The 12,713-nt window shown below is 43.8% G+C and overlaps 1 protein-coding gene across 8 annotated transcripts in view; it reads right to left on the minus strand.

The window, feature by feature from the left end:
• Positions 1 to 3,357: 3,357 nt before the first annotated feature.
• The window catches only part of LOC133381209 (zinc finger protein 585A-like), a 28,286-nt gene continuing 18,930 nt past the window's right edge, over positions 3,358 to 12,713 (minus strand). For 7 of the 8 annotated variants that reach the window (XM_061619963.1, XM_061619960.1, XM_061619955.1 and 4 more), the window contains exons 9-12: positions 10,056 to 12,239; positions 8,704 to 8,765; positions 7,276 to 7,354; positions 3,358 to 4,848 (exon numbers count right to left, since the gene is read on the minus strand). In XM_061619963.1, coding sequence (XP_061475947.1) covers positions 7,310 to 7,354; positions 8,704 to 8,765; positions 10,056 to 12,239 — 2,291 coding nt within the window. In that variant the 3' untranslated portion in view covers positions 3,358 to 4,848; positions 7,276 to 7,309. The remainder of the gene's footprint in view (positions 4,849 to 7,275; positions 7,355 to 8,703; positions 8,766 to 10,055; positions 12,240 to 12,713) is intronic. The other variant, XM_061619962.1, reaches the window with a different exon arrangement.

The raw sequence follows: 12,713 nt of genomic DNA on the forward strand, positions 1-12,713 counted from the left end.
TCCCATTCCGGGGGAAACCCACTGGACTCAAGTGCACAGGTACACCTACCTCTAGAAAGGATCACACTTTTAATTTCATCGTAGCTGTTTATTGAGAGGCTTCAAAGCTTCTGTGCAGGATTTAAAAAACCAACAACCACCTGAAGTCAACATAGTTTATTGAAGTGGAGCCTCAGAACCTCATTTTTAACATCAGGATTCATATCTCCCCCACATCTTGCGTTTCCATTTTTTCTTTTCTGACTGACACTCAACACTGGCAATATTCACACATCACGCTAAGTCAAACCGTGACTTAGTGTGAACACGCTGGCTCTGGAGAAGACCTCAGCTACTTTGCTTCTCTACTGGCTTTTTAAGGGAAGGGCCGTAGTAGCTCAATGGGAGAGCATCTGCCTTGCATGCAGAAGGTCCCAGGTTCAATCCCTGGTATATCCAGGTAGGGCTGGGAGAGACTCCCTGTCTGAAATCCTGAAGAGCCACTGCCAGTCAGTGTCGACAGTACTGAGCTAGATAGACCAACGGCTGACTCAGTATAAGGTAACTTCCTATGTTCCTAGGTCAGCACAGTGCGGCAGCAAAGTGACGCTTTGGCTTGGTGTGTCATCCAAACCGGGGATTGTGGTTAAGTCACTCCTCATTAAGGACAACATACTGCTAAGTCAAACCTTGGCTGAGCTGTCGTTCCGCACTGACCTAAAAAGCCCCGGGAGGAGCAAAACGGGTGGGAGTTCACACTGTCCCGGTAAGCCATAATGGGCGAATGAGGCCATTTAGTGGCTACCGACCATGCAACAACACTCGGCTGTTTTTGTGGATATTAATACTGTTAGGTTAATACGGTTAGGCTCCTTCTTTTAACTGTACTACAAACCTCTCTGTGTTCTGCAGAGCACACTGTTACTTACCTTTTTGTATCTCGCTAGTCATATTCTGTCAGTACTCACCACCCGCGTTCAGTCTTGGAAGGAATGTTTTTTTCAAATTGTATTTTAATTTTTTTTAATGCATACAACAGAAATAGGGCAGAAACCATTGCCCCATATACAAAACAATAATGTAATAAATTGGTCTCTTTGCAATCTAGGGAATGTGTCCTAAAGTCGCCATTCAGAAGGATCAACAAAAACAAAAAAAGGGGGGGAGGAAGGAGAGAGCATCATCAGTAGAGTCCATGAGATAAGTGATGGTCAACAAAGGAAGCCTCTCCAGACTCCCTGTGACAGTCCTCTCATGGATTGGCAATCACTCGTGGTCGAATAAGATTGTCTTCCAAGATAAGGTCTTTAACAGTGGGTCTGTAAGTGACTCTGGAGGCCAATCCTGGATCCACACAGCTTCCCACAGTGAGGACATAGGTTTCCAGATGGAAGATGGTCGCAGTGAGGATTTGTTTGACATGCCTTCCACTTAGCTCATTTGTCCCGTTCGCCCTGTACTTGTGCTTCTTCGAAGTCCATAGCACCTTTGATAATAGCCGACCTCCATTTGGGACGTTAATGGGCCAAGACTTCCCAGTTCTCAATGTTCGCGTTACATTTTTTTAGATTCGCTTTAAGAACATTTGTAAACCTCTTTTGCTGTTCACCGATGTTCTGTTTTCCATCCTTAAGTTGGGAGCGCAGTAGCTGCTTTGGAAGACAGTGATCAGGCATTCGAACAACATGGCCGGCCCAGCGAAGTTGATGTTGAAGGATCATTGTTTCAACACTGGTAGTCTTTGCTTCTTCCCAAAAGCTAACATTAGTCCATCTGTCTTCCCAAGTAATTTGCAGAATTTTCCAGAGGCGGCGTTGGTAGAATCTTTCAAGAAGTTGGGAGTGGCGTTTATATATGTTCCATGTTTCACAGGCATACAGTAAGGTCGGTAGTACAATGGCTTTGTAAATAAGCATTTTGATCTCCCTGCGAATATCCCGATCCTCGAACACTCTATGCTTCATTCGGGAGAATGCGGCACTCGCAGAGCTCAGACGATGTTGAATTTCAGCGTTGATGTCAGCTTTTACAGAGAGATGGCTGCCAAGGTAGGGGAAGTGATCAACGTTGTCCAATGTCACACCATTAAGCTGGATCGATGGTGCTACAGAGAGACTAGTTCGTACCTGTTGAAGGACTGTGGTTTTTTTTAATATTGAGAGCCCAAGCTTTCCATATGCTTCTGCGAAGACATTTAGGATAGTTTGAAGATCTTTCTCTGAATGTGCGGAGACTACATTATCATTGGCATATTGAAGTTCTACGACAGAGGTTGACATTACCTTACTTTTTGCTTTCAGCTTACTGAGATTAAAAAGCTTTCCATCTGTTCGATATATAATTTCCACACCAGTGGGAAGTTTCGCCTCAATAAGGTGTAGAATCATAGCAATGAAGATAGCAAATAAGGTCAGAGCAACGACGGATCCCTGTTTTATGCCTGATCCGACTCTGAATGGATCGCTCTGAAAGCAATTGGAGAAGGGAAACCATATATGTTCAAAGGGGCTTGGTTTAGGATGGCCCCTAGCTCCTCTCACCGAGTCAATTTTTCCAATAATGCAAGTGACCATATGCGAGCGAACCAATTCTCAATCGTGAGGTCCAAGGACATTTTCCTGGCCCCTGCTGTAGTCTTAGAAGCAGCAGTTGATAGAGAAACAATAAGGTCCATATGGACCACATTCAGTCCTGGCTATAAAAATAGCGCTAAGGTAGGGGATTTGGGTACCACCTTGTGCATAATTTTTGAAAGTATCCCAGAAAAACAGCATCCCAGATATTGGCATTGCCACCAAATGTGCAAAAGGGTGTCCTATGTCCCACACCCCCTCAAGCAACTGAGAGACATGGATGGATTCGTATAGCTCAGCATGGCTATCTATGTACCATCTTGAAGGTGGCTTCCCTTACCACTGGCAAAAAAGTCTTGAAAGACGGTTGTGCCCACTGCCCTTTCTGGGCAGTCACCGGTATCTTTCCACCCAGGTCTCCTTCCCATATTGCACACAAGCCAACCCCTGGAGCAGATTTTTGAAGGTGCATGGAGGGTTGTAGAGTAGAGGAAGGGGAAGCTGTGCAAGTCTGTTCTACACGCTGAACAATAGTACTGGATACACCCGAGTCTCTCACTGTTTATATGCCTCCTCAAAGCATTGTTGCCGAAAATGTAGCTGCATGTTGCTCTTTGGGGGCATTTTATAAAGAACCTTAGGATGGGCATGTCTCTCACACAAAGCCAGATTAGAAAAATGGGGACCCAGCAGGAATTTCCCCTGAACTATTTTGTTAACTCTCACTAGGGAAAGCGAGAGGGTGGGGGAGGGAGACATACACTGAAAAACAGAGCATAGCAAGCAAAGACCACAAGATCAGCTATTGTGCAGATAGTGTAACTTTATTTAGTCAGCGATCCAAAATAATCTCTTACCAATATACAAAAATAGTTACAAGCATTTGGAGCAGTGTCTATGTTTAAAGAACATGACTACAAAGCAGTTTTTTTTAAGTCAAATCAAACAAGGGCTGGCAAATTTGCTGCTAGAAGTGGTTCAAACTGGAATTGAGCAGGGGAGGTGGAGCAACTAGTAGCTGCATATAAACTGATTAAATGGTTTCCAGTTAAACGAGAGCCCTCTTTGGGCTTTAAATCCCCCCATGCGATTAACATCACCTAAGGGAGAATGTGCTGGCAAGCCACACACCCCTCTGCTGCACCCCCGGCACCTCAGTCCTGAGCCCTGCGGCCCTCCAGGTGTTGGGGGTGAACACTTGCAGCAGAAATGTCTGCCGAACTCAATCGAAGACTGCATATGCACTACACATTTAAAGAATTCTTATGCCACTTTAACAGTCATGGCTTCCCCTGCACGGAATCCTGGGAACTGTAGAGTTAAGGGTGCTGAGAGCTGTTAGGAGACCCCTATTCCCCACACAGAGCTACATTTCTCAGAGCAGTTTAACAATCAATCCCTTTTTCCAGGAAACTCTGGGAATTGCAGCTCTGTGAGGAGAAATAAGGGATTTCCTAACAACTAGCAGCACCCTTAACAAACTACAGTCCCAGGGTTCTTTGGGGGAAGCCATGGCTGTTTAAAGTAGTATAATAACGTTTTCTGTGTTTAGTGCAGATGGGGCCTACATCATGCAGGCAGCCTCCACAGTGGAGAAGGAACACAACTGAAGGGGCAGAGCTAGCCAACTCTTCCCACCTTTCCTCCCTCATTGTGTAAGGAATAGAGCTTATAAAAAGGTGAGATATGCCAAGATAATTCTCTCTGGTGTAGTTACACAACCAGGGCAAAGAGGTTCTGCAGTATGAGATGCAGTGGGCTGCCATAAGACTGAGATGGGATCTCTTTCTGGAACCTTCTATGCAAGTAAGTTCATCAGGTGTCCTTCTACTGGCTTTCTGCAGGGGTGTGTGTGTGTGTGTGTGTATATATATATATATATTATATTTATATCTTACCCTTTTAAAGATGCTGAGGATATCCCTCTGCCCGCCCCCAATATTTTATCCTGACAGTAACTTTCACAAGGATAGTAAAGGTTGACAGACTGTGATGGCTAAGATCAACCAGCCGAGAACTATTTCATTCCAGAGAGCTTTTATTTAAATTATATTTTTCACTATTTTCCTCCCATTCTTGTTGGCATTTATCAATATACTGTTATATATTGCATTTTTTAAACGATTTTGGGGCTTAAAAAAACAAACCCACAAACCAAACCTGTACTTAACGATGAACCACTCACAGAGGGCTTTTGGCCATAGAGCAGTATAACAAAAACATAACACACATATGAATAAAGATGAATGTTCTGATGAATATTCCATTTTCAGGTTGACCATCTTGATTGTGGAACCTGCAAAAGAAAACGAACATCTATTCATTTCTAAGCTCAGGGCAACATACGTGATTTTTCTCCCTGCTCCCCATTTTATCCTCACAATGATTCTGTGAGGTAGGTTAGGCTGAGAGTGTGTCTGGCCCAAAATCACCCGGTGAGAATTCTTCCATGGATGAGTGGGGATTTGAACCAGTCTCACCTGTCCTAATCCGACACTCCAAGCACTTTTACCACACTGGCTCTCAATAATGGTAACAACCACAATTAACAACTTCAGAGGGAAAAAAACTCAAACTGGGGAATGAACAGGGTATTTGTGTCTGTCTCTTAACACAGCCTCAATACTTTGATGCAAGATACCCTCTGGGGCCTTTTTCAATTTAATCCAGCGTTCCCCAACCTGATGCCCTCCACATGTTTTGGACTACAGCTCCCATCAGCCCCTGTCAGAGCCAGGTTGAAGAAAGCTGGTTTAATCCATAGAGGTATGTAATGAAGGTGGCTTAGGCTGCAATCGGAGCCCTGATCTATCTGGTCCAGTGCTGACTCTGGGGATAACAGCTCTTGCAGGTTCTTGGGCAGAAAAGGGTATTTCCCAGTTCAGCGATCTTAAGCCCTTTAATGGGAGATGCTCAAGTCCGGGCCCGGGGCCTTCTGCATCCAAAGCAAGCCCTCTCACACCTGCTGACCTATGGATGCTCCTGATGAACTAAAGAACCTGCCTTATGTCAAGCAAGGCCGTGGGGGTCTGCCTAGGCAGCAAAGGTGGGATACAGGGAGCTACAATCCAGCCTTAGACACTGGAAATTTGATCCAGCATCCTCTGGACCACACTATTTGCCTCTAAGTTTGCTTCTCTTGGACATGGAGAGCTGACGCAAGTTTCCTCTGTGGAAGACTTGTCAATTTGTTTGGTTTCGTGATGATTTTATTGGTCAATTGTTTATTTGATGTATGGTTTGTTTTTATGTACACCACTTAGAAATGTGAATGATTAAGTACATAAATGTTTTCAATAAAAAGAAATATGATAAATAAACAGAACTCCCCACCCCCCATGTACACCTTGTCCTAATGGTGTGTGCATCGATAGTCTTAAAACATATATGCTAATAAATTTGAGGTGTTGACCTTCCACCTATCATGTGATTCTAGCAGCCATCTCAAAAGAACAAAAAACAAAAATAGATGCTACGGCTATCACTCAATTATTATTATTATTTAAAAAAACACAATGCTATGAATTTTAATTGAATCTGCACACATTCACACAAAGGCAAAAACAATGGGGTGTATTTGATTAATTTTTACTCAGAGTAGACCCACTGGAACAAATGGACGTAAGTAAAGCAAGTCCATTCATTTCAATGGGTGTACTGAGTAAAAGATAGTTGAATACAACTCAGTTAGTTGTATCCAGTGTTAGTCAGAGCAGACCCATTGAAATTAAAAGGCCTGCATTACTTATGTTCATTAAATTCAGTGGGTCTACAAATACAATTTAGCTGGATACATCCCAATATTTCTAAAGCACGCACCCTGTTTTCATTGTTTTTAAAATGATTTACAAGCAGATCACAGCAGGCATGATTTTAGAAAAGGCATTCCCTCCTTTACAGGAGAGAATTTGTAATGCCTTTTAAGACTGGGCGTGCCATTTGGAGGCTTTTTTTTAAAAAATAAGTACCTTAGTGGTTTAAACCAGGGGTTCCCAAACTATGGTTCTTAGGCCCCCAGTGGCCCACAAGTTTCATGCAGATGGTCTGCAGCATATACACATTAAATATTAATACTTTTAATTTTAATGGATTTTTATCCTAGTCTGCTTCTGTATTAGAATTGTTTTTAAGATGTTTTCAAAAATGTTTTGTTTGTATGATTTTTTAAAGGATGTTTTTAGTGTTTTATCACTTGTTTGCCACTCTGGGCTCCCTTTGGGAGGAAGGCAGGAAATAATGATAGTAATAATGATAGTAATAATGATAGTATTTTATTGCTTCTTTTATTTCTTATATTGTATTTTATTGTATTACAAATTGAATTCTATAGAAGGCAAATTGTAATACTACAAAATAAACTGTAAGAAATAAAGGAAGCGATAAAATTACAATTAAGAACCGTACGGCATCTAGCACAGCACATTACAAGTGCTGCAACAGGCAGAACAATCATTAAGTGGTGCATCAAGACCATCAACAATTTTCAAGCGGTTTGTGAACCCCTGGTTTAAATAAATAAATAAATCTGCAACAGCAGGCCCCTTTTACGTTAACGCTTTTTAAAAATTGATTAAACATTAACCTAATTATGGATACAATCTGTAATGGACAAGCCAAGAATATATTCAGAGAATCTAATTTCCAAAAGGATGATTTCATCTCACGTATTACTTCTATACAAGGAAAGTTCTGGAGTCATAGAGTGAGAGGGTAGTTGTCTTACCTAAGCTTAGTTCCCTGGTGGAGACGATCCAAATCTATGCAGTAGTTTGCACAAGATATAAATCACCATCTACGCTTATCTGGAATGAAAATTAGAATAAAGCACTCTGTCGTCTCCTGGAAAGAAGTGACAACTTAGGGAGCGCTAGCTTGTTTTACCATTCAGCAAACCAGTTACAGAGACTTGCCTTCGAACTGAACGGAGAACAAATGTTTGGAGGAGGAGCAGAATTGCATCAGCTCGTCCTGATGTCACATATTGGGTCAAATAAGAACAAGGAGATGATAGAGGTGCATAAAATTATGCATCGTGTGAGAAAGCACCATGTTTTTTTCTCTTTCTCATAACACTAGAACTCTGGGACCGCCAATGAAGTTGAACGCGGGAAGATTCAGGACAAACAAAAGGGAAGGACGTCTTCATGCAGATCACAGCTGAAATAATGGAATTTGCTCCTACAAGAGGCAGTGATTGCCACCAACTTGGATGACTTTAAAAGAGGTTTAGACAAATTCGTAGAGGAGACGGAAGAGGACAAGCCACAATGGCTATGATTTACCTCCACTGCTGGAGGCAGCATGCCTCTGAATACCAACTGCTGGGAACAACAAGTGGGAAGAGTTGTGTTGTGCTCATACCCCACTTGTGGGGTTCCCAAGATGCACCTGGTTGGCCAGTGTGAGAACATGATCCTGAACTAGATGGACCACTGGCCTGATCCAGCAGGTCTTTTCCCATGTTCAAAGAACATACACTACCAATGAACTAGGGTCTGTCCAACTTGACACAAGCAGGCCTAGTTTATATAACAGATTATGATCTTGACTGTGCAGAACAGCATCAGCAGCGCAAAAGGGGCTTTCCCCACATGAGGTGGGAGAGTCAAGCGGCAAAATCCCTGGAAAGATATTTTATGTCCCAGAGGGCACACTGCAGGCATGAACATCCCCATGAGCCAATGCGCATCTACTCATAAGCAACTCCCAAAGATTTCTTGCTTCCAGGAGTACATAGGAGCAGAGCATTAAATGTATTTTGTAGCATTACAATGACAATGAATTACAGTTCCCAAAAGGGACACAACATTGTTCCAGATATTAAACTCTAACTTCTAAGAACAGGTGCCTAAGTTTGTTTGTGTCTTCCCCCTCCTCCATCCTTTTGTGTCATGTCTTTTGAGATTGCAAGCCTGTTTTTTCCTTAATTGATCGGTAAACTGTTCTGGGACCTTTTTTCAGTTGAAGAGCAGCGTGAAGACGCCTTAAATAAAAAGAAATAATGGCAATCAAGATGAAGCTGGTGAAGAAATTGTATCAACAGACACATCCTTTCATGTTGCCATAAAGGTTGATGGGACTTCATCACAGTGAAAGAAGATAGCATCTTGTCTCTAGTGAGAGAAAAAGGAGAAAATAATGTCTTCCTTACCACAGCAGTGCTTATTGTTTCCACAGGAAATTCTGTAACTTCAGCAGGTTCAATCACCAACTCTGAAATGGACAAGGGTTTGATTTGTATGAAAACATGTACATCTAGACAGAAGTATGAAATGCCCAGAGATTGGCAGTTCCTAACCTAGGGTACGCAGTCCATCTGCCACTTCCCTCTGGGGTGATTTCAGGTGGTCCATGAGACCATGATAAAAACAGTTAGAGGACAAGTGACCTTCTCATTCAGGCAGGCATTTCACCTATTCAGTGTGCTCATGTTTATTATTATTATTATTATTGTATTGCACCTTTCCTTCAAGGAGCTCAAGCCAGCATCCATGGTTCTCTCCTTCCTCATTTTATCCTCACAACAACCCTGTAAGGTAGGTCAGGCTGAGAGACAGTGACTAGCCCAAGGTCACCAGTGAGCTTCATGGCTGAATGGGGATTTGAACCCTGGTCTCCAGGGACCTAGTCCTACACTCTAACCACCACACCACACTGGCTTTATCTGTTCTTGTGCAACTTTTAACTCTCGTCCACTGTTATTGATAGAGTATTTTATCTCCTTTTTTAATCCCACCCTTCCTCCAAGAGCTCAGGGCAGCAAGCACGGTTATCTTTCAAACAAAAAACGGTGATGGTAGAACAAGGATAGCCAACATGGTGCCCTCCGGATATTGGACTACCACTCCCAGCATTCCTGATCACTGGCTGTGCTTGCTGGGGCTGATGGGGGTGGTAGTTCAGTAACATCAGGAAGGCACCACGCTGGCGATACCTGAGTCAGAGTGTTGGACTAGGACAGGGATGTGCTGTTTTTTCTTTCAAGGGCCACATTGTCTTGTGGGGCTGCATGGCAGTGGTGGGTGGGGCCATACCATGTTCCCTTTCTGACATCCCCTTCTTCTGCATCCTCTTCCTCCCTGCCCAGCAGGCTGCCAGAAAAGGTGAAGTCTCTCTTGCTGGAAGTCTGAACAGATGGCTTCCAGAAGGCTTTCGAAATCAGCCAGAGGGCTGTGGGCTGCCCACCCCGACATAAGTGATCCAAATTCAAATCCCTGCTTGGTCATGACGCTACTCCCAATCTCTCATCTTAGCCTACCTCACACCCATCCCTGTCCTAATCCAAGATAACATTACCAAAACAAAAACTCAACCATTGAGGGAATCTCCTTCCCTTATACCATGTGCATGGGAACTTTGGCTCTGTTGAGGTTGCTGAACTACAACTCCCATCAGCCCCAGCAAGCATGGCCAGTGGCCTGGGATAATGGATGCTGTAGGTCAGCAACATCTAGAGGGCCAATGTTGCCCACACCTGCCTTACACATTCATGTCACTTCTCACCTGTCTGTGTCATGTGCGTCCTTTCATGCCTTCTAAGCTGGGAACGCCTAATAAAACTTTTCCCGCACTGTGAGCACTCGTAGGGTTTCTCCCCTGTGTGAGTTCTCTGGTGCACAAGGAGGGACACCTTCAATTTGAATGTTTTCCCACAATCCAAGCATGAGTACGGATTCTCTTTGCTGTGGGTGGCCTTGTGCGCGTCCAGGGAGGCTTTCTGATTGAAGGTTTTCCCACATTCAGGGCATGCGAACGGTTTCTCCCCTGTGTGGATTCTCTGGTGCCTTGCCAGGTTACTTTTGTTATGAAAGCGTTTCCCGCACTCGGTACACAAAGACGGCTTCTCTCCTGTATGGACTCTCTGGTGCGTATTGAGGGACGATTGTTGACTGAATCTTTTCCCACACTCTGAGCACTGATAAGGCTTCTCTCCTGTGTGGGTTCTCTGGTGCATAATGAGATGACATTCGGAATGGAAGCTTTTGCCGCACTCCAAGCATGGGTGGGATTTCTCTTTTGCAGGGGTTTTTGTGTCCATATTGAGAGGTTCTCCTCCATTAACACTCTTCTTGGGGCTTTCACGTGGTATATCCCCTCTATGCATTCTCGCATGCAAAAGGAAGCCTCTTTTTCGCTTGAACCTTTTCCCACACTCAGAGCAGACATAAGGTTTCTCTTTGCTGTGGGTTGGCTGGTGTTCAATAAGACATACCTTCTGAATAAAACTTTTCCCACATATGGGGCAGGTATATGGTTTCTCCCCTGTGTGGATTTTCATGTGTCGAATTAGGTTACCTTTGTTGGAGAACCTCCTCGCGCACACAGTACATAAATATCTTCTCTCTCCTGTATGGACTATACTGTGTTTACTAAGGGCCTGCTTATTAATGAACTTCTTCCCACACTCAGCACACTGATAGGGCCTCTCTCCTGTGTGGACTCTCTTGTGAACTATCAGGGACACTCGGCTCATGAAGCTTTTCCCACATTCTGGGCATTTATAGGGCTTCTCCCCCGTGTGGGCTCTCTCGTGCAAAATAAAGCTCCGTCGCCAGCGGAAGCTTTTGCCACAGATTGAGCACTGATAGGTCCTGTCTCCTGTCTGAATCGTCTCATGTGTGTTCCTTTTGTGCTTTGTCAAATTGTTTCTGTACCGGAAACTCTTCCCACACTCGGGGCATTGATACGGTCTCTCCCCGGTGTGGATTCTCTCATGTAAAATAAGGCGATGTTTCCAGTAGAAGCTTTTGTCGCAGTGCGAGCATTTATGGGGCTTCTCTCCTTTATGACGTTTCTCATGCCCAGTCAAGGCACATTTGGTTTTGAAGCTCTTGCCGCAGTCAGGGCACAGAAATGGTTTCTCTCCAGCATGGGTATTTTGGTGTACAACGAGGGCTGCTTTCCCATTGTAGCGCTTGCCACAGTCAGAGCATTCATAGGGTCTCTCATCTGTGTGCATCCTCTGATGTTCAATGAGAGAATATTTAAAAATGAAGGTTTTGTCGCAATGCACACATGCATGTGGTCTCTCTCGGGTGTGAGCCCTCACCCTGTGCGCATTCAGGTATTTTTCAAGAGTGAAGCTCTGGTCACAATCAGCGCATTTGTACAGCTTTTCAGCTGTATGAATTCTCTTGTGTATCCTCAGTAAAGACTTTTGATTAAAACTTTTCTCACAGACAGGACATGTGTAGGTCTCTCCCGCATGGATTTTCTGATGTACAGCAAGGGACGTTTTCCATGGGTAGCTTTTACCACATTCAAGGCATTCATATGGCTTCTCTCCGGTATGGGTCCTCTGATGTGTAACAAGGGACGCTTCCTGGCCAAAGGATTTCCCACAGTCAGGGCACTGATAGGGCTTGTCTCCCGTATGAGACCTCTCATGTGCAATGAGGCGCGCACGCTTATTGAACCTTTTTTCACATATGGAACATCCATATCGTGTATCTCCTGGATGAGATCTTCTGTGTTCAAGAAGCAACGATTTACAACTGAAGCTTTTTCCACACTTGGAACATCCATAAGGCTTCTCCCCTGGATGAGATCTCTCGTGTACAGTGAGGTTCGGACCCTGCCAACTGTTCCCTTCAGTGTCTTCTAGTGTCACTCCACTGCTGTCCGCTTGTTCAGGTCCTTCTGGCTGACAGCTTTTGTCTTCATTCTCCTGCGCTTGGACATTTCCTGCTGGATTAAATCAAAGAATTACAATAAGGATGGGATGTAATTAAGTTTTTATAAAAAAAAACAAATAGAAACACTGAAATCCTGTGCCCAAAAGTTCTCTAAAACTTCTATAAGGAGTTTGCCACCCATGTGCTATGACTATGAGAAATAATTGTTTCAAGTGAACATTCCCATTGACAGAAGCTACAGCTTGGCAAGTAAATTGTCCTCTTACAATTGTCAAAAAAAATACACAGAAGTGTAATAAAATAAATAAGGGATTTCTGTACAACAACATGAGGTTTTCAGGGCAGTTTACAAATATTGAACACTGTGGACTTCCCATCTGGTTGGCCACTAAGAGAACAAGGATATTGGACCAAATGGGCCTTTAGTCTGGCCAGCACAGCACTTCTTACATTCTTATGCTAACAAGTCAGTACAAATATAACGCCATTTGCCTGCTCCCCTCCTCAGCTGTCGTTTGTCAGCAGC

Source organism: Rhineura floridana, chromosome 3 (genome assembly GCF_030035675.1).
Source record: "Rhineura floridana isolate rRhiFlo1 chromosome 3, rRhiFlo1.hap2, whole genome shotgun sequence".
Taxonomy (NCBI): Eukaryota; Metazoa; Chordata; class Lepidosauria; order Squamata; family Rhineuridae; genus Rhineura; species Rhineura floridana.